This window comes from Phyllobates terribilis, unplaced genomic scaffold, assembly GCF_046119375.1.
Source record: "Phyllobates terribilis strain yellow unplaced genomic scaffold, ASM4611937v1 Scaffold_5__5_contigs__length_657084704, whole genome shotgun sequence".
Lineage (NCBI taxonomy): Eukaryota > Metazoa > Chordata > Amphibia > Anura > Dendrobatidae > Phyllobates > Phyllobates terribilis.
In genome coordinates this window covers 179732501-179759298 of record NW_027362765.1, presented here as the reverse complement: position 1 = coordinate 179759298, position 26798 = coordinate 179732501, and the positions used below count along the sequence as shown (strand labels likewise).

The window sequence follows — 26798 nt, the reverse complement described above, 5'->3', positions numbered from 1 at the left end:
CCCGGAGGCTCTGCCATCACAGGTCGTACCTACCCCTTACCCAGAGACTGCCCTGATCACTTGCCGTAACTCCCTGTCCGTTCACCCAGAGACTGCCACCCGCTCCCTTACAAGGGCCGCCCCCTTGTATAGTAGCTCAGAGGTTCCGCCTCCCGGACCCGTTACACACTTTATGTACACGCTCAGTAATGAGGCAGTGAGATGAATCTGTGCTGCACTTTATGTACACGCTCAGTAGTGAGGCAGTGAGATGAATCTGTGCTGCACTTTATGTACATGCTCAGTAGTGAGGCAGTGAGATGAATCTGTGCTGCACTTTATGTACATGCTCAGTAGTGAGGCAGTGAGATGAATCTGTGCTGCACTTTATGTACACGCTCAGTAGTGAGGCAGTGAGATGAATCTGTGCTGCACTTTATGTACATGCTCAGTAGTGAGGGAGTGAGATGAATCTGTGCTGCACTTTATGTACACGCTCAGTAGTGAGGCAGTGAGATGAATCTGTGCTGCACTTTATGTACATGCTCAGTAGTGAGGCAGTGAGATGAATCTGTGCTGCACTTTATGTACATGCTCAGTAGTGAGGGAGTGAGATGAATCTGTGCTGCACTTTATGTACACGCTCAGTAGTGAGGCAGTGAGATGAATCTGTGCTGCACTTTATGTACGCGCTCAGTAGTGAGGCAGTGAGATGAATCTGTGCTGCACTTTATGTACATGCTCAGTAGTGAGGCAGTGCTGTGCAGTCGGAGTTGTGAAGTCGGAAGTCAGGGAAATTGAGGAGTCGGAGGTTTGGCTTAAAGACTCCAAAGCCCTGGTTATGTGGAGTTCATAAATGTCACGTATAGCATAATACTATAAGGGTTAATTATATGACCGTAGCAATAAAAGAAAAAAAAATCATCTCACTCACGGAACAAGGATCCCTGATACGCGAATAAAGAGTTCACATGCAGGAAAAATGTAGAAATCTAGCAAAGAGGTCCTTAAAATAACATCTTTTTGGAAGATCCATTTAAAATCCAATGTGGAATAGCATACGTGTTTCTGACACATCGTCCTTATTCATTATATACCCAACACCAAATTATGCAATGATTAAGAATGTTGTGTCAGAAACATATGCTATTCCACATTGGATTTTTAATGGATCTTCAGTGAAGATGTCATTTTAAGGATCCCTTTGCTGGATTTCTACATTTTTCCTTAATTATATCACAGCTCATTTCCACTCTTGGAGCAGAAATTATACCCCAAACATGACAAACAGGAAGCATACATCATCTCTGATGGGTGATATACTGTATGGCCATGGCCCTTCTGCCCCTGATGACGCTGATCTATCAGCGAAACATGTTGGGGGTGGTCAATAGTTTCACAATCTTTTAACCAACATTTATTAAGCTGCTTGCAAATCAGACCACCATTGGTATTAGTTATTATCACCGTATAGCGATTTCACTGTATATTGTAAAAGCTTTGTTATGGCAGCTTAGTCTTTGGGGTTTTGATTAGAGAGATAGGGAAATATATTTTTAGCTATTAAAAATAAGAGTTCATTTTTAGGTGAAAGATATTAGATATATTTTGCTCTAATAAGGATAATCTGCAAATACACAGATATTAGGTAAAAACTAAGGATCTTAGAATTAAAGTATACCTGCCATTTCACATAACTTTTCAAAATAAGCAGTCTGGATGCGCCTGTATGGAATTTAATGGGTTGTATGGCTTTACACCTTACTGTGCTAGGAGTCCAGTTTGCTTTGACTAAGAGGGATTAGAACTGAGGTTTTTTTTTTAAAGTGGATGGTCAGTTCGGGCAGCAGGGGAAGAAGTGGCTCATAAGTGGAAAAAAAAGCAGATTGCTCAGATATCTACGATCAACATACCTGCCAAGTAATTAATACCCCAGGTACTTACCTCTTCTTGCTTGCTAAGAAATACCATACCTTCCTTATTCTCTAGCTTCACAGAGGCTGGAGCTAAAGTAAGAAAATTCACAGATCGTGTTATATTCGCTACCAAATCTTCATGATCTCCATATATTTAATCATATTACAACAATAGCAGGAGAGGGAAATGATTGTGATAATTATCCAATAGTAGTCCATAAAAAAAGATATGGCAGCTCACATGCAGCAGCTCTCAGCGTGTTGGGGCCCGGAGAATGTGCGGCCACATGTGCGGGAATCACAGGAAAAAAAGAGGGACTCCAGCTCCATAAAAAATTGATTTTTATTATTTCATCTAAAAGTTCATGATCCACAGGGTTCAGGTAAAAAAAAAAAAATTCATGCAATATAGCTACGCGTTTCAAACGCTCTGCGTTCTTTGTCCAGCTACATGTGAAATGACTCCCCAGGTATTTAAACATGATTACCCCCAATTACCCCATGGATAATGAGCAGTACAGAATCAAACAATTTATAAACTGTAATTCATGTAATATAGTATACATGATTCGCTGTATAGAATGTAATTAGTAGTGAGCGAGTATGCGTCATTAACCCTTTCTGTTCACCAGGCTATCTCTGCATGTGTCACAGCTATCTAACAGCTGTGACACTTGCAGGTGCGGCGACAATCAATGAAATGCCGAGCACGCCAAAATACTCGGTGAGCACCCGAGCGTGCTCGCCGAAAGGGTTAATGAGGCATACTCACTCATCACTAAATGTAATGTATCGTATGTAAGTTGCACTACCAGGAAATTAAAAGTGAGAATATCTGAACATCTAACTGATAAAATTACCTCTTCTAGTTCTAATCGGTCTGTGTATCATGCTTCCAAGCATTTTATAAATCATCATGCGAGACGTACTTCAGCCTTCAGGCTCCTTGGGATTGAAAAGGTGATGAAACCAGCGAGGGGAGGAGACATTAAAAGAAGACTTCTAACCAGAGAGGCGTTCTGGATGTTCTGCCTTGGAACTTGCCATCCATCTGGCCTCAATGCACGGCGTGAAGTCATTTTCCACTACTGAATATGTTTAATAGTTTGGACTTCCTCAGTGAGGTGGACATTGTGTTGCACATATTTTCATATCATTTTTAGTATTTTTTTTTTTCAGCATATATTTTTATGGGATTTCTCAGTAATGTGGGTGTGTGTTTTTTTCATGTTTTGTATTTACATATTCATTTTGTATTCATCATGTGATTGGGGAAATGACTATCATTGGGGGTAATCATGTTTAAATACCTGGGGAGTCATTTCACATGTAGCTGGACAAAGAAAGCATAGCGTTTGAAAGGCGTAGCTAAATTGCATGAATTTTTTTACCTGAACCCTGTGGATCATGAACTTTTAGATGAAATAATAAAAATCTATTGGCTATGAAGCTGGAGTTCCTCTTCCTTTTCTTATAAATATCCAATGTGTGTGAAAAATAACTTGACAGGAAAAGTCACCATCCCATAGACACAAATTCATAGGGACATTTACAGGCTATTTACAGAAGTCTGGCGATGGGGAGAGCTTTAAGTGACTCCATAGACCACCTGAATGTGTCACCGCATTAAAGAGAATCTGTCAGTAGGATCAACAATCCTAAACCATCTATATGGCCATGTAGGTCATAGGAAGCTGAATAAAATGATACCTTGATATCTGCGATCGGATGTCTTATTCCAGAGAAATCCACGGTTTTCTTACATGTAAATGAGCTGTTCAGGGCTATGGGCCGGACAAAGATCTCCCTGGGAATCTGCCACCACAGAGTATTTTAAATTAAAGGGGGAGTTACCAGTGTGAGACATGTAACTAACACAGAACTGAACTTTGTCTTCTTAAAAACATGTTAGCAGTTGCAGCTGTCACAGCTCTGCTGTATTGCCGCCCTGTCTGCCTGTGAGCTGGAGGCTGAAGCTGAGAGGAACCTGCAGATGTGTCAGGTATAATCACACACAGCTCTGCAGTGAGATCAGGAGAGCAGAGAGCGGCCATTACACCTCACACTGGTAACCATTACATATCACACTGGTAATGCCCCCTTTTATTTTAAATAATCCCTGTAGGCAGATTCTCATGCAGATCAGTGTCCGGCCCAAAGTCCTGAACAACTCATTTACATATAAGATAAACACGGATCTCTCTGTAATAAAACATTGGATTGCAAATATTAAGGTATCATTTTATTCAGCTTCCTATGACCTGCATGACCATATAGGTGGCTTAGTTAGGTTGATCCTAATGACAGATTCCCTTTAAATAGCTGTACTCCCTCTAGTGGTGCCAATTACAACACAAATAATCCTCTTCACAGACAATTACAATTTAGAACCAAGATACTCACTTCCCACAGAGTTTTCAATAGCTTCTTGTGCCTTCTGGATTCCTAAACGAAATTCCTGTAGTTCAGGGCGTAATTTGTACCCTCTATGGTAGAACACAAGGGCAAATTCAAAGTCACCCATAGCATAGAGAGCTTCTGCTTTCTGGTAAAGACCCTGTAAGGCGAAGAAAGGAACATCTGAGAATACTGTACAGGTCCTAAACATTATACTAGTAAGAACCGAAGTGCAGCTCTCGTTATACATTACTAACTGCTGATCAGGTCAAGTTATCTGACAGTCGTATTTAAAGGGGTTGGCTACTATATGTTTACTTTAACAGATGGGTTGTGGACCTGATTTTCTGACACCAATATGTGAGTATTACAGGTTCTGCTCCCTCCTGTTAATACAACCTTCCTCACAGACTGCACAGCTCTGCTGTTCTCATAATGGCGGCCTACGGAGAAGCAGGTGACCAGGCCGGGCCATCAGCCTCCTCTAATAGAAAAACAGCTTTTCCATGTGCAGTTTTTCATTTGGAGGAGACTGATGGACGGTTCTGCTCACATGCTTCTCCACCAGCGGCTATCATGAGAACAGCAGAGCTGTGCAGTCTGTGAGGAAGACCACATAAAGGGTGGAAATATAAAATACAGATATACAGTACAGACCAAAAGTTTGGACGCACCTTCTCATTTAAAGATTTTTCTGTATTTTAATGACTATGAAAATCGTACATTCACACTGAAGGCATCAAAACTATGAATTAACACGTGGAATTATATACTTAACAAAAAAGTGTGAAACAACTGAAAATATGTCTTATATTCTAGGTTCTTCAAAGTAGCCACCTTTTGCTTTGATGACTGCTTTGCACACTCTTGGCATTCTCTTGATGAGCTTCAAGAGGTAGTCACCGGAAATGGTTTTCACTTCACAGGTGTGCCCTGTCAGGTTTAATAAGTGGGATTTCTTGCCTTATAAATGGGGTTGGGACCATCAGTTGTGTTGTGCAGAAGTCTGGTGGATACACAGCTGATAGTTCTACTGAATAGACTGTTAGAATTTGTATTATGGCAAGAAAAAAGCAGCTAAGTAAAGAAAAATGAGTGGCCATCATTACTTTAAGAAATGAAGGTCAGTCAGTCCGAAAAATTGGGAAAACTTTGAAAGTATCCCCAAGTGCAGTTGCAAAAACCATCAAGCGCTACAATGAAACTGGCTCACATGAGGACCGCCCCAGGAAAGGAAGACCAAGAGTCACCTCTGCTTCTGAGGATAAGTTTATCCGAGTCACCAGCCTCAGAAATCACAGGTTAACAGCAGCTCAGATTAGAGACCAGGTCAATGCCACACAGAGTTCTAGCAGCAGACACATCTCTACAACAACTGTTAAGAGGAGACTTTGTGCAGCAGGCCTCCATGGTAAAATAGCTGCTAGGAAACCACTGCTAAGGACAGGCAACAAGCAGAAGAGACTTGTTTGGGATAAAGAACACAAGGAATGGACATTAGACCAGTGGAAATCTGTGCTTTGGTCTGATGAGTCCAAATAGGAGATCTTTGGTTCCAACCACCGTGTCTTTGTGCGACGCAGAAAAGGTGAACGGATGGACTCTACATGCCTGGTTCCCACCGTGAAGCATGGAGGAGGAGGTGTGATGGTGTGGGGGTGCTTTGCTGGTGATACTGTTGGGGATTTATTCAAAATTGAAGGCATACTGAACCAGCATGGCTACCACAGCATCTTCCAGTGGCATGCTATTCCATCCGGTTTGCTTTTAGTTGGACCATCATTTATTTTTCAACAGGACAATGACCCCAAACACACCTCCAGGCTGTGTAAGGGCTATTTGACCAAGACGGAGAGTGATGGGGTGCTACGCCAGAAGACCTGGCCTGCACAGTCACCAGACCTGAACCCAATCGAGATGGTTTGGGGTGAGCTGGACCGCAGAGTGAAGGCAAAAGGGCCAACAAGTGCTAAGCATCTCTGGGAACTCCTTCAAGATTGTTGGAAGACCATTTCCGGTGACTACCTCTTGAAGCTCAACAAGAGAATGCCAAGAGTGTGCAAAGCAGTCATCAAAGCAAAAGGTGGCTACTTTGAAGAACCTAGAATATAAGACATATTTTCAGTTGTTTCACACTTTTTTGTTAAGTATATAATTCCACATAGTTTTGATGCCTTCAGTGTGAATGTACAATTTTCATAGTCATGAAAATACAGAAAAAAATTTAAATGAGAAGGTGTGTCCAAACTTTTGGTCTGTACTGTATACAGAATCCTGTCCCCAATATATTTGTTGTAATAAAGTGGACAACCCCTTTAATAAGCCTTCATTGTGTAAGAGTGTGTCAATCCTACATTTGACACTAACTCCTGAAAAAAATCTATCTTTGTCTACACCCACAGTGAGATGTACTGACCCCTATGTCCTTATGAAGGGCTCCTATTAACCTGAATAGCCTGAAGCACATATAATTTACACGTCTCTGCCCCCTCATCAACAACATTGCTGTAGAAGTTGTGAGAACAGAGGATCAATGATCCGGAAGAAAGAAAGCAGCCTCCACACCTACCACCGGACCGGCTCCCACATCACATTGATAAAAATTATTAAAGGAGCAGTCCACTTTGAAACCTTCAGATAAAATGAGTTGATCCTTGGGTATTCTGCTGCTAGGACCCGGTGAAAACCTGCCAGAATGGTCACAATTCACTAGAGCAGTTTCACCAGAATTTTGCAGTAAATAGCTTTGAAAAATCCCCATATTTTTGCACATCTCGGAGTTATGGAAAAATTTAGACTTTAGGCAATTTCTCCCAGGTCTGCCAAAATGGGTGGAGGTATCATGGGACAGAGGCGTGGTGCAACATCTCGTCTAATTCATGATGAGCTGTGGTGTTCCCTACGCCACAAACAGACCCCACATCAGCACTGGGGACTGGCTACCATCTTTTTCTGCAAAATACAGAGGTAGAAGTGACGACACTATCACAATTTAGGTGACAAATTTACCCTACAAGAGCAAACAGATCCAGCATGGTGACCTTCACCTGTAGCCGCCTGATATAGGACATAGTAGTAAAATAGTATATGACGGTGCAACTGGTATATAAAATTACCCTAAAGAAATCCTTCTCTTCCTGTAGAGAGGCCTCTGCATCCCTTAAAGCTGCTTCCGGGTCCCCAAGCTTTAGGAAACATTTAGACCGTGCTACCAGGCAGTGTTTCTCAGTCGTCTGTAGGTCCAGAGCCTACAAAAAGGATTAATAAGAAAAGTAATAAATTAATAGCGACGTCTACCAATCCATCAAATCTCTCCTCAACCGTTTCTTATGGGCAACTTTTTGCCTCATGCACACGGTGGCATTACAGATCTGTGAAGTACCAAGCTGTAAGTGGCTGCTTATTCTATAGGCCTAGACTGTACTGTACCTCTCTGTGCCCCAAATTTCAGATGAAGGACGACATAGTTCTGTTTTTCTCCATCACACATAGTATTAGGCTAAATGCACAAAATGCTGTATTTGGGGCGGATTTTGCAAGCAGAAAATCTGCGGCATAATACAGAAGCGGCTAACGGGAATCTATAAAAATCTCATCAACACGTTGTGGAAATTCTGCAGGTGTAAGTTTACAAAGCAAGAGACTAAAATCCACAGCAGATCCGAAACTAAATCCACACATGACGCATACAGATTTTGCTGCAGAAAATCCACATCACAGACAAGTTGTCATGTAACCCTGGCCTAGTGGGGTTGTCAGGGACTAAATGGATAGATCATCAATTAAAGGTAATCTGTCAGCAGGTTCTTGCTATTTATTTGGAGAGCACCAAAATGTAGGGGCAGTGAGCCTGATTGCAGGGTTGTGTCACTTGCTCAGCAGTGTGCTGTTTCAATACAATCAGTGTTTTATCAGCAGGAGATTATCACTGCAGGACTAGGCGTCATGTGCACAGCAGTCCAGCTAATTATGTAACCCCGCCCCCACCACTGATTGGCAGTTTGCTGACCATGTATAGTGTACACAGGAAGCTGCTAATCATGGCTGTGAGCAGGGCTATACAGAGCTCAGCAGTCATAGCGCTGCTATATCAACGGCAGAGAAAACAGGAATTTTATCAAAACTGCACCAAGCACTCCAATATTGCTGGAATCAGGGTCTCTGCTCCTACATCAGGCTGCTATCAGATTACAAAGCAAACACCTGCTGACAGATTCCTTTAAGGCTTCGTTCCCTAGGAATGTAATTACTGAATTCGAAAAAGGAGCCGGAACCGCACATTACACTCTGCATAACAAACAATGACGCTCGCACCTACATCCGCAGTATAAATTGACACGCTGTGAATCTTATACACACAGTTCTTATCAATTTATGCTGAGGATTTTATTCACATCATGTGCATGAGATTTCCTGAATTCTCGTACATTATACCAGCACTACAAAAAGCAGTGGATTTTCTGCAAGCGAATACGTAGTAGGAAATCTCCAGCATTTTTCACAACATGTGAATGTAGCCTTATCCAGCAGCGTGTACAACACATGGCCTCACAGTGCCAGGAATTACCACCGTCATCCAGGGTCGCGTTATCGTAATGACCTCGAAGTGTACAGTGCCTGTATAATAGGCAGCTGCTGGTGTGCAACAGTCACAAAGTACAGGCTGCTGCGCAACAGTCACAGAGTACAGGCTGCTGCGCAACAGCCACAGAGTACAAGCTACTGCTGCTGGTGTGTGACAGCCACAGAGTACAGGCTGCTGCTGCTGATGTGACAACCACAGAGTACAAGCTGCTGCTGATGTGCAACAGCCACAGAGCACAGGCTGCTACTGGTGTGCGATAGCCACAGAGTACAGGCTGCTACTGGTGTGCGATAGCCACAGAGTGCAGGCTGCTACTGGTGTGCGACAGCCACAGAGTACAGGCCGCCGCTGCTGATGTGCGACAGCCACAGAGTACAGGCGGCTACTGGTGTGCGATAGCCACAGAGTACAGGCTGCTACTGGTGTGCGACAGCCACAGAGTACAGGCTGCTGCTGCTGCTGATGTGCGACAGCCACAGAGTACAGGCTGCTGCTGCTGATGTGCGACAGCCACAGAATACAGGCTGCTGCTGATGTGACAACCACAGAGTACAGGCCGCTGCTGCTATGACAACCACAGAGTACAGGCTGCTGCTGATGTGCAACAGCCACAGAGTACAGGCTGCTGCTGCTGATGTGCGACAGCCACAGAGTACAGGCTGTTGCTGCTGATGTGCGACAGCCACAGAGTACAGGCTGTTGCTGCTGATGTGCAACAGCCACAGAGTACAGGCTGCTGCTGATGTGCAACAGCCACAGAGTACAGGCTGCTGCTGCTGATGTGCGACAGCCACAGAGTACAGGCTGTTGCTGCTGATGTGCGACAGCCACAGAGTACAGGCTGCTGCTGATGTGCGATAGCCACAGAGTACAGGCTGTTGCTGCTGATGTGCGACAGCCACAGAGTACAGGCTGCTGCTGATGTGCGATAGCCACAGAGTACAGGCTGTTGCTGCTGATGTGACAACCACAGAGTACAAGCCGCTGTACATGGTGCTTATGTTCTGCCAGGATCTTCCAATGCTCCTGTGCCATCATAACATTATGGGATTACTATTTATGCAGTTCTCTGGTATTCCTTCATTTCCCCATGCCCCCTCTTACATTACTGAAGCTCTCTTTGGCTTTGTGGTACTCCCCCTTCTGGTAGAGCTGCTCCCCCTCCGCCATGTAGATGGTGAAGTTGCTGCGGGGTGGTCCCAGCTCTCCATCCGCCTCCTCCGCCATTCTGCCGTCGCTGCCACCCGGACCTGTGCACAGGAAACTGCTGTTGTTGGTAAGTGTTGGTAGCAGCGTACACGTTACCTGGCAACAAGGAAACATCCATCACGTGTCTAATGAATTATTGTTAGCCAATGGAGAACATGCAATTCATGAGGAGGGGCGGGGTTAGTGCTCGCTGTAATCCTGGGGAGAGGCCACAGGTTAGAAAGGCGCTGATGTGCTGTGTACAGTGCACATGCGCGTCCCCGAGCAGCCTGCGAGTCCCGTGTAACAACCAATGTCCGGTCTGTTCTGTAAGCGGCCTGGAATAAAACGTTACCACCGCAGTGGCCCCTTAGAGACATCCATTTGCCTCTTTTAGCGAGCGACAGTGGCTCATATATCACCCGAACAGTTACAATAAGGCAGGTTTCACACGTCCGCATATCTCCGGTACCGGAGATATCCGTGTCCCGTGTGTCCGAGTGTGTCACATGTGTAGCAACAGTGTGCCGCATGAGGATCACACGTACCGGCGCCTGGGAATCAGTGTACAGGTAGCGCTGATCCTAAGCGCCAGTGCTGGACTCTCCACTCATCATGGTTCCCTGCCGGCGCTGCGATCAGCACCAGCAGGGACAATGATGAGGGTAGTGGTAGTTTGCTTCCGGTGTCCACCTGTGTAAAAATAAGAATAAAAAAACAAAGTCCATGTACTCACCTGTCCAAGGTGTCCCCCCCGCTGTAATCCTCTGACCGCCGCTGCTGATTTGCTGAGGAGAATGAGCCGCTCTGGAGCTGCGCTCAGTGAGTGACAGGACATCGCTCCTGAGCTGCAGCTCTGGGGCGGCTCATTCTCCTCACAGCAGCGGTCGCATGGATTAATGCGGGGGACGCCTAGGAGAGGTAAGTACATGGATTTTATTATTTTATTCTTATTTTTACACAGGTGGACACCGGGATCAGACTACTACTACTACCCTCATCATTGTCCCTGGTGTTCAGCACCCGCTGCTTGGGAACAGCGCTAACTGTACACTGATACCCATGCGACGGTACGTGTCACGTGTATCCGCAAAAAAACTGACTTGTTTCCGTGTGGAGCACACGGTCTGTAAAAACACACTGACGTGCGCGGACCCATAGATTTGAATGGGTCTGCATGTGTCATTGTCTCCGGTACGTGTGGAAACCGTCACCACTCGTACAAAAAATGGCGGGTGAAGCCAATTACAAAAAAAAGAGCACACTGTGTGTATCCTAGCCAAAGCAACACAGGAAAAACGTGCACATCTCTATGTTCACATGCAGCATTTTTTGTAGCATTTTTCTCTGCAGCCAAAACCTGTTCTCATGAAAGAAAAAATAAGCTCAAAACTCAAGTTCTGCATTTTTTGCAGTGTTTTTTTTAGCTGCGGATTACATGTGTGATTTGTCTACAGAACATGTTTAATAAAGGTAATTTTAGGCTACGTTCCCACAATGAGCTTTTGGTGCTTTTTTGACGCTGTGTATGTCTGCTGTGTCTTACAGTTCCAGCAAAGTGGATGGGATCTATAGAAATCTCATGCCCGCTGTGCTTTCTTTTTACGCAGCGTAAACTGACCTGCGATGCGTTTTTCCCATCTGCAACAGGTCAGCTTCTCTTTTAGGTACGCTGAGTTTTCTCTGCAGATTTTCCCCATAAATTTGCAGAGGAAAAATCCGCACATGCGTTTTTTAGTATGTTTCAGAGGCGGAAATGCATCAAAACCCATGTAATCTGCACCTAAGTATAGCAGTAAAGTTGTCAGAGCCGAATACCAGGAAAGGGTCATAAAGAAAGCAGATTTAAAGCATGAAACACCACACGAGAAAAAAATGCACAGTAAAAAAGAAGACATAAAAACGTAAGTAACCAAAATTAGATCGCTGCATTTTTTTGCACTCTCTCATTGCTTTCTATGGGTGAAAAACGTTGAAAGAAGCGACATGCTGCAGATTTCAGAATCGCTGCTGTGCTCAAATTCAGTCAGGGAAAAAAAAAACAGGCGCGTGCATGAGATTTCTGAAATCTCAGAGATTTTGCTGGTACTTTAAAAAGCAGCTTTTTTTCTGCAGGTAAAAAAAGATAAAATAAAAAAGGCTGCGTGTGAACATAGCATAATAGAAATAGAATATAAAATCCCTTAGGCCTCATTCAGACGTCTGATTTTCTCCCGTACGATAAAAAACAGAACGAATATTTTGAGTGTCATCAGTTCATCTCTTACATGGAGAAAAAAAAAAAGTGTTTCTCCACCTTCTCCAGTGTAACAGTTCGTGAAAATTGGACCACACTTGGATGCAGTGTCGGACTGGGGTGCCAAGGGCCCACCAGTAACCAACTCCAGGGCCCCACTTTTCAGCTACATACAAATGTGACATTATCCTCAATCACAAATTTATATACCGGTTTGCAGCCTATTAGTTACGCCCCTACAATTAGATTAGGCGGGCCGTCCAGTACTATCTAAGTGCACCCCATTGGGGGAATTTTAATTCTTCTTATTGTGGCTTTGCTTTTTGTGTTTAGCGTAGTGACTCGTAAGCATGAGGACCCTTGACGTGGGTTACGAGCTTGCGTATTTTGGCCAAAATATCGACCAATACCTCATATATTATATATGCAGTTTTGCACTTTTTTATTCCAACGTGCAGCCAAGCCCATTAGTGCTGGCATTGTAAACTAGGGTGTCTGTTCTCATGGGGTGCACTTAGATAGTACCGGGCGGCCCGCCTAATCTAATAGTAGGGGCGTAACTAAAAGGCTGTAAGCCGGATACTGTGCACTACCCAGGTGTGAACAGCGCCCTATACAAGCCACTTTGTGTGCAATCATAATACTAAGCAATCACCTCCTCCATGAAATGGTAGGTTGTGAGTGGTTGTCTCATCAGTAGTTTGCACCTGTATAGTCGCCATTTTTGCTATATGGGTTTGCTGCATCCTGGTAGTGCATTAGGTCTGAACAACTGAGCAGGTAAATACTACTGCTTTTTTGCTGTGTTTTTTTCTTGAATCTTGAGGGAAATTTAATTCTTCTTATTGTGGCTTTGCTTATTGTGTTTTTTTGTTTATGCAGCCTCCTTAAAATTGGAATAGAAAGCGATCAAAAAAGGTCATGTGCCCGAAAATGGTACCAATAAAAACATCAACTCGTCCCGCAAGAAATAAGCACTGACATGACTCTGTCGGCAGAAATGTGGAATAGTTATAGCTCTCAAAATATGGCAAAAAGGTAATCACTTATACCACACAAGGAACGGCATAAAAAAAAAAAAAAAACAATTTTTCACCTGCTGTTGATTTGTTCATTCTGCCTCTCAAAGATTGCAGTAAGGCTCGGGTCACATTTATCCTGCGCTCTATGCTGAGCGCTTACACCGGGGTTTCCAAATATATCTCTGAAACACATGATTCAGACGGAACCCGCGGCAGAATATTCCCTATAATGAGGCAGATGGGGACACTGTGATCCAGCGGTGTCCGTCTTTTTAGGCATGCATAAAAGTGCCGTCAGTCACAGTTTTGTGCACCTCTGAAAAGAAGGACACCGCTAAACAGAGACCAGATGGAGCCCAGAGTAACTCTGCTGCCTCATTATAGTGAATGGTTCCCTCGGGGGTTTCATCTAAATCACATCACTCGGAGATTTAGATGGAAACCCTGATGTAAGTACTCAGCGTAGAGCGCCGGATAAATGTGATCAAAAATGTTATGCAAAATGTTCCTAACAAAATCTTCAAATCCACAAAAAAAAACTCCACTCAGGTCCATCATCTGTCAATAGAAGTATTGGGAGCTTCCACATTACTAGTAGTACAAAGGCTCTGGAAAAGCGAAATGGCTCCTCGCCCCACAAAAGAAATCTAATGAATTCTGCGCTCCCAAATCCAAATGCTCCCCTCCCTTCTGAGCCCCAGTGTGCCTAAACCATATTTAGCGTCCACATGTTTGGCATTTCTGTAGCAATGAGAGCCTGCCTAATTTACAGGTGCATGTCTCCAGAAGCATGAGCTGGTCAGTAACGTACTGGGCACTACAACGGCAGTTTGCAATTTTCACTCAGAAACATCCACTGCTGCTTGTTTCAGGAAAACACCTCTGAAGTCAAAATCGTCATTACACCTGCAGATAAATTCCCAAAGGGGTATAATTTCCAAAATTAGGTCACTTGAGGGGGATTGTGCTCTCCTACTACTTAGGGGCTCTGTATATGGAGTCTGCAAACTATTCTAGGAAAATCTGCTCTCCAGGAGGCAAATAGCGCTCCGTCCCTCCCGAGTCTCTCTGTGTGACTAAGTAGTACTGTACAGCCACATATGGGTTATTTCTACATTCAGCAGAAATTGTGGAACAAATTTTGGTGCCATTTTACCCATTTCCCAGTATGAAAATGTAAAATTTGGGGCTAAAACAAAATCGTGTTAAGTGTAATTATTTTGATCTTGACTGCCTAATGGTATAACATTTTGTGACCCACCAGTGGTGTCAATATGATCACTGCACCCCTAGATGAATTCATTAAGAGTTGTAGTTTGTAAATTGGGGTCACTTATGGGGGGGGGGGGGGGGTTCTGCTGTTCTGGCACCTCTGCTAAAGTGACATGGCAGACCATTCAAACCATTCCAGCAAAATCTTAACTCCTCTTCCCTTCAGAGCTTTGCACTGTGCCTCAAAGTAGTTTTTGACCACATATTGTGTATCTGCGTACTCAGGAGAAATTGCACAACAAATTTTGGGTTTTGGGGTCCATTTTCTCCTGCTATCTTTGTAAAAAAAAAAAAAAAAAAAAAAAATTCGGCCTAAAACAACATTTTTATGGGAAAAAAATATATTTTTAATTTTCCTAGATCAATTCTGTGAAGCATCTGTGGGTTCAAGGTGCTCACCATACCTCTAGATACATTCCTTGAGGGGTTTAGTTACCAAAAATAGGGTCACTGTTTAGGCACATCACGGGCTGTCCAAACGCGACATGGCGTCCTCTAATTCCAGTAAATTTTACATTCAAAAAGTCAAATGGCGCTCCTTCCCTTCAGAGCTCTGCCGTGCACCCAGACAGTAGTTTTCCCTCACATATGGGGTACCTCATACTCAGGAGAACTTGCACAGCAAATTTTGGAGTCCATTTTTTCTTGTTACCCTTGTGAAAATAGTAACATTTGAGTCTAAAGTAAAATTTTTGTGAAAAAAAGTTAAATGTTCATTTTTTTCCTTCCACATTCCATTAATTCCTGTGAAGCACCTGAAGGGTTAATAAACTTCTTGAATGTGGTTTTGAACATCTTGAGGGGTGCAGTTTTTAGAATAGTATCACTTTTGGGTATTTTTTGTCATATAAGCTCCTCAAGGTCACTTCAAATGTGATGTGGTTCCTTAAAAAAACTTCCTAACAAAAACAAATTCTGTTTCCAAAATTGTGCTGATGTAAAGTAGACATGTGGGAAATGTTATTTGTTAACTATTTTGTGTGACCTCTCTGATTTAAGGACATGAAAACTAAAAGTTTGAAAATTGCAAAATTTTCCACATTTTCGCCAAATTTTAATTTTTTTTTCACAAATAAACGCAAGCGATATCGAAGAAATTTTACCACTATCATGAAGTACAATATGTCACGAAAAAACAATCTTAGAATCAGTGGGATCCGTTGAAGCGTTCCAGAGTTATTACCACATAAAGTGACACTGGTTAGAAATGTATAATTTGGCCTGGTCATGAAGGTGAAAACAGGCTTGGGGTGTAAAGAAGTTAAAAAGTCACAAAATTTGTAAAAAAAAAAAAATTATATACAGTACAGACCAAAAGTTTGGACATACCTTCTCATTTAAAGATTTTTCTGTATTTTCATGACTCTGAAAATTGTACATTCACACTGAAGGCATCAAAACGAGAAATTAACACATGTGGAATTATATACTTAACAAAAAATTGTGAAACAACTGAAAATGTCTTATATTCTAGGTTCTTCAAAGTAGCCACCTTTTGCTTTAATGACTGCTTTGCACACTTTTGGCATTCTCTTGATGAGCTTCAAGTGGTAGTCACCGGAAATGGTCTTCCAACATTCTTGAAGGAGTTTCCAGAGATGCTTAGTACTTGTTGGCCCTTTTGCCTTCACTCTGCAGTCCAGCTCACCCCAAACCATCTCGATTGGATTCAGGTCTGGTGACTGTGGAGGCCAGGTCATCTGGCATAGCACCCCATCACTCTCCTTTTTGGTAAAATAGCCCTTACACAGCCTGGAGGTGTGTTTGGGGTCATTGTCCTGTTGAAAAATAAATGATGGTCGAACTAAGCGCAAACCGGATGGAATAGCATGCCGCTGCAAGATTCTGTGGCAGCCATGCTGGTTCAGTATGCCTTCAATTTTGAAAAAATCCCCAACAGTGTCACCAGCAAAGCACCCCCACACCATCACACCTCCTCCTCCATGCTTCACGGTGGGAACCAGGCATGTAGAGTCCATCCGTTCACCTTTTCTGCGTCGCACAAAGACACGGTGGTTGGAATCAAAGATCTCAAATTTGGACTCATCCGACCAAAGCCCAGATTTCCACTGGTCTAATGTCCATTCCTTGTGTTCTTTAGCCCAAACAAGTCTCTTCTGCTTGTTGCCTGTCCTTAGCAGTGGTTTCCTAGCATCTATTTTACCATGAAGGCCTGCTGCACAAAGTCTCCTCTTAACAGTTGTTGAAGAGATGTGTCTGCTGCTAGAACTCTGTGTGGCATTGACCTGGTCTCTAATCTGAGCTGCTGTTAACCTGCGATTTCTGAGGCTGGTGACTCGGATAAACTTATCCTCAGAAGCAGAGGTGACTCTAGGTCTTCCTTTCCTGGGGCGGTCCTCATGTGAGCCAGTTTCTTTGTAGCGTTTGATGGTTTTTGCAGCTGCACTTGGGGACACTTTCAAAGTTTGCCCAATTTTTCGGACTGACTGACCTTCATTTCTTAAAGTAATGATGGCCACTTTGTTTTTCTTTACTTAGCTGCTTTTTTCTTGCTATAATACAAATCCTAACAATGTATTCAGTAGGACTATCAGCTATGTATCCACCAGACTTCTGCACAACACATCTGATGGTCCCAACCCCATTTATAAGGCAAGAAATCCCACTTATTAAACCTGACAGGGCACACCTGTGAAGTGAAAACCATTTCCGGTGACTACCTCTTGAAGCTCATCAAGAGAATGCCAAGAGTGTGCAAAGCAGTCATCAAAGCAAAAGGTGGCTACTTTGAAGAACCTAGAATATAAGACATATTTTCAGTTGCTTCACACTTTTTTTGTTAAGTATCTATTTCCACATGTGTTAATTCATAGTTTTGATGCCTTCAGTGTGAATGTACAATTTTCATAGTCATGAAAATACAGAAAAATCTTTAAATGAGAAGGTGTGTCCAAACTTTTGGTCTGTACTGTGTGTGTATATATATATATATATATATATATATATATATATATATATATATATATATATATATATATATATATATATATATATATATATATATATATATATATATATATATATATATATATATATTATATTATACACCACTCCTGGGGAAGACTGGAGTACATTTGCACAAAAATTACACAACTTTTTAAAAAGTCACAGTTGATGAATCAGCCGAAAACAACTGAAACCGCTAAACCCTGGCCACAATATGAATATTATTATTAAAAAAAAAAAAAAAGTTCATAGAATAGACTTAAAGTTAAAATTAGAAGAGGAATAAGGTGTAAATTAATAAATAGGCAAAAAACAGCAAAAACTAAACTAGACAAGAAAAAGGTGCACAAGTAATAATGAATTACTGCTCTTTGAGCCCATAAACTGTTCTGCTTGGCTTTACAAGTAGCGCCAAGCAAATCTGTCAACTGCATCACTTTGTCATGAAGCTATAAAGCACCACTCCAGCGGTGGAGTGGTGCTACTAATCTAAGTTCCCTGCCTCTAGTATAATAATCACAAACCACAGTCATCAGCTCTTCCAGCGCCCTCATCTTGTGTCGACGACTTCTGACTGACCGGAAGTCAGAGGTAAGGTTCACAAGCTCTCGATGTAAGTCTATGGGAACTTAATTCTGGTCTCATAGACTTACATTGAGATGTGACTTCCGGCTCGCCCAGCAAACACTGGAGAGATCCGACAGGTCATAAACTGCTGAACATCGACCGATAACAGATGAAGACGGCGGCTGGTAACTAGAAGACTAGAGGCAGGCAACTTAGATTAGCAGCACCACTCCAGCGAAGCAATAATAATCAAAAAACACCGGAGTGGTGCTTGAAGGGGTTTGCATATTTTCTTTTCTAACATATTGTGGCTACTACCTGCACAGACAGTGTAGCCACCAATACACAGCAACATGAACAGCTGGCGACAAGGAGGTCAGGACATGCATACGAAGTGATCTGTGGGAAAAATGGGCAACAGCAGGACAAAGTATCAAAAGTTTTGAAAAATTAGGCTTTAATTAATCACTTAATTAATCACCATTAATGAGCAATTAAAATACATACTATTATTTCTACAATAGTGCACTTGCTGAAATGATCCAGTGTGTCCTTATGATGCCTCGTGATCCAGTGCCTTTGCAACACCCAGTGGTCCAGAGGACTCTGTAATCCTTGGCGAGTCATGTGAAGGTCTCTCGCCTTTGATATTCCAAATAGGATTAAAGAGAAAAAAAAAGCTAACATTTGTTTGGAAATGGTGGCCTTGGCATAAAAAAAAAAAAACATTGTGTAATGCGAGCCCCAAAGCCAAGTCAGTCTGGAATGGTTTTCAGGCTTATACATGGCTTTACACACTTTAGCAATGAAATACAGGGGCGTAACTAGAGTAGGTGCAGGGGTTGCAGTCGCACCCGGGCCCTGGATCCTAAGGGGCTCAAAATGTCCCTTTGGCCTATATGAAAAGACTTGTTGGAATTTTTGCATTGGGGTCCATGAACTTCAAGTTATGCCATTGATGAAATAGGCGTGTTCACAGATGAATAATTTAATGCTTCACATAAAATAAGAATATTTGGTTTATTATATAATAAGCTTTAGCTGAATACCTTGTGTGCAGAGTTGTGCAGTGGATGCCGGAGTGGACAACAGCACACATGGAACTAAACACATGAACTGAAGCAATAATTGGAACATATATATTGAAAAAAAGGGAGTTTGACCAATAAATCTGCTGGAAGATTGTCCCTTACTTGCTGCACAGAAAATCCTTAGTCAGTACCAGTTGGTGCAGCTGATCATAAATCTCATATCGTCCACTTTTCTGTTTCCTAGTTGTACATGGGGGGCACTCTCTTTTTCTTCTATTCTGGGAGGGATCTGGGTGTTGGCCGTTTTTGCAGCATCACCTTTATTTTTTTCATCAGTTGACTTTGGCCTGGTTTTCCCTGTCTGATTCAGATCTTTATCATTCTCCATTATCTGTAAGCGAGTACAAAGCCACATATAGAAATAATTAGAACAACCCAAGTAAAGAGTTTCTCATGGAGTGATGCATCACAATTTCGGGAAGGATAACATTTCTCCTTGTGGAGTGCGAAATGCCAGTGTAAGGAGACTTATTAGCCATGCATGCTCCTCTGGAAAATTAAATATGCTAATTGCTTTTTCAGAAAGGAAGAGGACTTGAACTCTAGTGCCACAGATTAGAAGTGGCAATCCTAAAAGTAAATATCGACTCTTGCCACATAATTTAGGATAAAAGCCAAACCAGAATCTAAATTTGCAGACACTTGTTTTGGGATGCTGCCCCTTCTTGGTGCAAAGCATGAGATCTGATTTGGCTGTATGAGAGGTCTTTGACTGGGGACTATGGTGTAGTACCTTTCCTTGTGGAGAGTGACATGTCTGACATACCAGGGTTAGGAGACTTATAAGCCATGCTATGCTCTCCACAATAATAATAATCTTTATATAGCGCCAACATATCCACAAGGAGAGACACCACCCTTTAGACCCCAGCCAGAGGCCTTTCATACAGCCAAATCAAGCTTTGCGCTGAGCAGGAGCAACACCTTGAAACATGTGACTTGAAATTGAGATTCTGGTTTGGCTTTTATCCCAAGTCATGTGGCAAGGCTTGTAAAAGGATCGATATTGACTTTTAGGATTTCTACTTCCTATAGGTGGCGACAGAGTTCAAGTCCTCTTCCTCGCTGAAGAGACAATTTGCACATTTCAGGTAGGAAAAATACCTTGGTGGCCATTGTCAGTATTAATTAAGATTGGCAAAAAATTATTGGTTACATAAGCAATTAAGTCTGTAAAGGTCCCATGTGCTGATTTCGGATTACAAAACTTGAACAAAGTACTGACATATAATTATGGGCTAAGGCTGGGCCCCAACAAATTGGTTCAAAAGCTGCTAGCACGTGGCGACCATGCAGCCATTGCATAAAAGTTGCAGCAAAGTTCAATTGCAAGTGTTTAGCTTACTGTAAAAGGATGGATTCAGATGGACGTATTTCAAGATCCGTATACAGAACGCAATGCCCCGAATGACCGTGAGTCTCCTGACCAGAAGTTACAGCCTTTTGGCAACATATGAGATGGAAAGTGCAGGTCAGGAGACCCACAGTCAGCTCTGGAATTGCACTGCGTGTATGAAATATGGAACTTGGACCTGGTCTAAGGCTGAGATTCCACACTTTAGCAAACTCATGCAGCAGCTATAGGGGTATGTGCACACGTCTTTTTTTTTCTTTTCTTTTTTTTTTTTTTAGGCTGCCATGCTCCAGAACCCTCCTGACAAAGCGCTAACCGCTCAAAAGAATGGACATATGCAATTTTATGTATGAACGACTAGCTGTTCAGGTGTTCAGTCTTTTTGAGGGACTTTTAGGCAGCGTGGCCACAATGCGGATTTAATGCGTTTCTGCAGCACCATTTCCGCCGCGAAAACGCATTAAAAACGCATGTTAAGTTGTCTGCCATCTTTCCCAATGATAATCTGCAGCACAACCATTTATTTTGCGAAATCGCTGCGTTTTAGCCGCCATTGACTTGCATTGGACCGCATAATATCCGCATGACTACATGTGCCCATGCGGATATTATGCGATTCAATGCGCGGATGGTACCCAAGTCTGGAGAAGAGGAGACTCTCTTCCAGACCCAGGTACCATAGTACCTGTAGTTAAAAAAGAATTAAAATAAAAAATAAAACATATACTTACCTTCTGATGGCCCAGTCTGCTCCTGGCAGCGCTGCTGGCTCTTCGGCTGCTCGCAGTGGTGTAAAAGGACCTTCCGCTGACGTTGGCGGTCGCGTGACCTGTCACATGACTAAATGATGCCATGGAAGGTCCTTTTACACCACCGCGAGCCGCCGAAGACACCGGACGCACCGGAAAAGGAGACCGGGGGCCATCGGAAGGTGAGTATAATGTTTTTTTTTTCTTTTTCACCATTTTTCTTTTTTATTTTTTTACCATTGATGCTGCATTTGCAGCATCGTAACTTGGTCACACTATATAAATCCATGGTTGCATGAATTTATATAGTGTGACCAAGTTTTCAAGCACTTTCCAAGTGATGCTAAAATCGCTTGGAAAAGCGCTTGATAAAACACATGCGAAATCGCATGTTAAAACGCTTCACAAACGCTTCTACCTGGCAGATACGCTCCGCAGCATTTCTGCATCGTGGGCACTTAGCCTTAATTGCAGATTTCCAAAGACACCAAGCAGTTAAAAAAGTGTAACTTCAGGCTTTACCGCTCGTAAGATGCTCTTATACTTTACAATACAAGTCAATGAGAAGGCTCTAAAGACTCCTGGGAGCATTTTGCCACCACTTTTGCCTGTAGTAATTTCTCCATTATTAAATGGAATTACAAGACATACAGAAAATGCCTGTCAAAAAAAAAACAAAAACAAAAAAGAAAACGCTGGAAAAACACAAAACACTAAAGTAAAACGCCAGGGGTCAAAAACGCGTGTGCCCCTAGTAACCAGATGTTTACCATAGTTACCAGCCTGATCGCTGCTCCCGCTGGTCACACACAGCGATGTGTGCTGACCAGCGGGAGAGCAACGACCAAAAAATGGTCCAGGATACTTTGCAGCGATCAGCGACCTCACAGCAGGGGCCTGATCGTTGCAAAGTGTCACACATAGCGACATCGCTGGTGAGGTCGCTGTTGTGTCACCAAAACCGTGACACAGCAGCGATCTCGCTATGTGAGACGGGGGCTTTACACTGATGCGTTGTCTGCAAACTCATGTAGTTAATTACACCAGTAGGTGAACACTGCCTTAAAGGGGTTGGCCATCTTTGGTGGATTTTTTTCCCTTTTACTTAAATGCAACTATTTTGGGCTAAAAGTCATTTTTGAAATAGGGTTTGATTACAAGTTTTATAACTTTGCTTTTACAGGCTCTTTTTTTTCTGCACATTCAACTTTAATGCGGTCTGTGGTCATATATCAGCTGAGAGGAACTTAGGAAAAGATAAAAAAAAGTTACAAACTTTCCTATTATTATTATTATTATTTATTTGTATAGCGCCATTGATTCCATGGTGCTATACAGGAGAAGGGGTTACATACCAAATACAGATACCACTTACAGAAAGCTAACAATGATAGATTGGTACAGAGGGAAGAGGACTCTGCTCTTGCGGGCTTACATTCTACAGGAATGGGGAAGGAGACAGTAGGTTGGGGGGATTGCAGTAGCTCCGGTGTTGTTGAGGTGGCAGCAAGCAAGGTCATGGCAGGCTGTAAGCATGTTTGAAGAGATGGGTTTTCAGGTTTCGTCTGAAGGATCCAAATGTGGAGGCTAATCGGACGTGCTGAGGCACAGAATTCCAGAGGATGGGGGATATTCGGGAGAAATTTTGGAGGCGAATGGGTGAGGAACGAATAAGTGTGGAGGAGAGAAGGAGGTTTTGGGAGGACCGGAGATTACCTAAGGGAATATATCGGGAGATTAGTTCAGAGATGTACGGAGGAGAAAGGTTATGGGTGGCTTTGTAGGTCTGTGTTAATAGTTTGAACTGGATACAGTGGGCAATTGGGAGCCAGTGAAGGGAACTAGTCGCGCAGCAGAGTTAAGCCTGGACTGGAGGGGTGCGAGAGTGTTAGCAGGTAGGCCACAGAGGAGGATGTTGCAGTAGTCGAGGCGGGAGATGATGAGGGCATGCACAAGCAGTTTAGTAGATTGAGGGTTGAGGAAAGGACAGATTCTGGAAATATTTTTGAGCTGGAGGCAACAGGAAGAGGCGAGAGCTTGGATGTGTGGTGTGAAGGACAGGGCAGAGTCAAGGGTTACTCCGAGGCAGCGGATCGCCGGTACAGGGTAAAGCGTGATGTCATTTATTGTGAAAAAAAGGATCAGGTGGGGAAGATACAAGAGATGGAGGAAAAATGATGAATTCAGATTTGTCCACATTGAGCTTGAGGAAGCGAGAGGAGAAGAAGGAGGATATGGCTGATAGACATGCTAGGATTCTAGACAGCAGAGAGGTGATATCTGGGCCAGAGAGGTAGATCTGGGTGTCATCAGCGTACAGATGGTACTGGAAGCCATGGGATTTTATGAGCTGTCCCAGGCCAATGTTATAGATTGAGAAGAGTAGGGGTCCTAGGACAGAGCCTTGAGGGACTCCAACAGAGAGAGGGCAGGATGAGGAGACAGTGTGGGAGTGGGAGATGCTTATGTGCGGTTAAAAAGGTATGAGGAGATCCAGGATAGGGCAAGGTTTTTGACGTCAAAGGAAGAGAGGATCTGTGTCGAAGGCAGAGGACAGGTCAAGAAGAAGGAGTACAGCGAATTGTCTGTTAGCTTTGGCTGTAAGTCATTAGTAATTTTGGGAAGGGCAGATTCGGTGGAGTGGTGGGGGCGGAAGCCAGATTGTCGGTTGTCAAAGAGAGAGTGAGAGGAAAGTTCAGCGTGAACGTGTTGCTCAAGGAGTTTGGAGGCAAATGGGAGCAGCGATATGGGGCGGTAGCTGGACAAGGCGGTTGGGTCGAAGGATGGCTTTTTGAGGATTGGCGTGATTGTGGCATGTTTGAAGGCAGAGGGAAAGGTACCAGAAGTTAGTGATGGGTTAGGCATGGGATAAGTGTGGGGGTGAGGTTAGGGAGGAGGTGGGATGGGATGGGGTCGAGTCCACAAGTGGTGAGGTGATGAGTAAGGTCTCCTTCAGTAATGTTGGAAAGGGAGGTTATGGGGGGGGCAATGGTCTGGAAAACAAAGGGGTTGTGGTGGTCGGACAGTAAAGACTTGCCTTGTTTGGTCAATCTTGTTTTTGAAGTGTGTGGCAAACTCCTCAGCAGAGATGACGGAAGTCGGAGGGGGCAGTGGATGGTGTAGGAAAGAGTTTAAAGTGTTGAATAACTGTTTGGGGTTGTAGGATAAGGAAGATATGAGTGTTGTGAAGTAGGCCTGTTTAACAGAGGTGAGGGCTGATTTGAATGCGAGTGTTGCCTGTTTGAATGCAGTAAAGTCACCTTGCGAATGTGTTTTCTTCCAATGCCGCTCTGCAACCCTGGACGCTGTTAGAACGAGCTCACTGGCAGAGTCTCAGGGTAAGAGGTCGGCCACTTTCTCTGGTTAGCGCAGATTTCTTCACACACTGACCAGCACTTCTGTCCAACTCAAAAATATTTCCCCGATCCGTACATACCTTAATCAAGAATCTGCAAAAACCCTAGTCCATGAACTCATCATCTCCCACCTGACCACTGTAACCTCCTGCTCTGTGGCCTCCCTTCTAACACTCTCGCACCCCTCCAATCTATCCTACACTCTGCTGCCCGACTAATCCACCTGTCCCCCGCTATTCCCCGGCCTCTCCCCTCTGTCAATTAATGCACTGGCTTCCCATTACCCAGAGACTCCAGTTCCAAACCCTAACCCTGGCATGCAAAGTCATCCATAACCTGTCTCCTCCATACATCTGTGACCTAGTCTACTGGTACTTAAATGCACTCAACCTCCGGTCCTCACTAGATCTCCTTCTCTACTCCTCTCTTATCTCCTCTGGAACTACCCCAAAATATCAGACTATCACTTAGAGTGGAAACCTTCAAAAGGAACCTGAAGACCTATCTCCTCCGACAAGCATACAACCTGCAGTAACCACCTCTGCACGACCAGCTCTACCCTCACCTACTGTATCCTCACCCATCCCTTGTAGACTGAGCCCTTGCGGGCAGGGTCCTCGCTCCTCCTGTACCAGTCAGCGACTTGTTTAAGATTATTGTACTTGTTTTTATTATGTATACCCCTTTTCACATGTAAAGCGCCATGGAATAAATGGCGCTATAATAATAATAGATAATAATAACAATAATACAATGGCTGCTGGTGGAGGAGCATGTGACCAGACCTGTCCATCAGCTTTTTTTCTAACATGTATTCTTATTGTCAGCATGTTAAGCCATGATTGCTAAGTCCCCCAATGAAACACAGGGGCGCATTGAACAGCTTAAAAGTCTCCTCACCTTCGCATGTCAGGCTTGACATGTCACTCTCCACAAGGAGAAACATTACCGCTTGGATCCCGGTCAGACGCCTCTCACCCAGCCAAACCAGATCTCACACTTTGCAATGACGAGGGGCAATACCCCGAAACACAGTTTCTGCAAATTGAGATTCCTGGTTTGGCTTTTATTGTAAGTCATGTTGCAAGGCTCATTAGAGGGTTGATAGTGACTTTTAGGATTGCTACTACCAATAGGTGGCATTAGAGTTCTAGTCCTCTTCCTTTCTGAAGAGAGAATGTGCAAGAAATACTGATGACATATGGATCCAAAAAACACCAGTACTGACGTCTGAATGAGGACTTACACAGACCTTAAAATACGTCGGAACTGCAAAGTCTATGGGACCCATACTTTACTTTAATCAAAGAACTCTACAATTGTGAATATTTGTATAATACTGCCTATAGTCATGCAGTCCTCTCCCCTCCGTACCAGTCCTCAGTTTGTCTACCTTATGTTATATGTATGTAACCCTTTTCACATGTACAGCACCCTGGGATTAATGCGGCTTTAAAAATAAATGACAATAATAGTCGTGCACGGACTCCATGTGTAACCATATGGACCGTATACATGGAACCTAATGGCCCTTTTACCATAATCACTGAATGGTTTCCGCCTGAAATCAGTAGTGTAAATGGACCAGAAACAGTTATGGTGTCGTCGCTGTAACACAACATAGTGCATGTGGATACAGAATGTGTGTAGTTCTGCAGGAAACAAGCAGTGATGCAGCTACAATGTATGCGGGCTCAATAGCATTATTAATTAATCCGTTTCACAGGATGACATCCCTCTACCAATAACCATAGTACATGTCCGGCTCTGCAAATCTGATAGAAAAGCTTCCATTTACCTCTCACAGCAGCTGAGAAGACTGTCATACACTTCCTTGTGTCTAGGAGGAGTCTGGTGACATCACAGTGCTGCCCACATTATGCTAAAAGGAGTGTGTACAGCTGATCTTAAAGGGAAACTACACCCAAAAAGATCCCTACATTAGCTGAGTAGGCAGTTCTACTCTATTGTTTCTGGTTGGGCTGATGTCACACCTGTGTACACTTCCCTGCTATTGTAAAATACTTACCGGTCACTCACCATCTTCTGCTGTTCTCAGCGCCTCTCCTATCATCTTCTGCACCACTTGACCAGATTACTCCAGTGTTTGATGGGTGGA

The 26798-nt window shown here is 43.4% G+C and overlaps 1 protein-coding gene across 3 annotated transcripts in view; it reads right to left on the bottom strand.

Annotated features, from left to right (window-relative positions):
- Positions 1 to 26548, bottom strand: part of ODAD4 (outer dynein arm docking complex subunit 4) — a 78181-nt gene extending 51633 nt beyond the window's left edge. The window contains exons 1-6 of one of the 3 annotated variants that reach the window (XM_073683548.1): positions 19479 to 19508; positions 18637 to 18771; positions 9982 to 10182; positions 7409 to 7540; positions 4299 to 4452; positions 1924 to 1985 (exon numbers count right to left, since the gene is read on the bottom strand). In XM_073683548.1, coding sequence (XP_073539649.1) covers positions 1924 to 1985; positions 4299 to 4452; positions 7409 to 7540; positions 9982 to 10182; positions 18637 to 18771; positions 19479 to 19493 — 699 coding nt within the window. In that variant the 5' untranslated portion in view covers positions 19494 to 19508. Of the gene's footprint in view, positions 1 to 1923; positions 1986 to 4298; positions 4453 to 7408; positions 7541 to 9981; positions 10183 to 18636; positions 18772 to 19478; positions 19509 to 26477 lie in introns of those variants that run through there. The other 2 variants (XM_073683550.1, XM_073683549.1) reach the window with 2 other exon arrangements.
- Between the last annotated feature and the right edge of the window lie 250 nt (positions 26549 to 26798).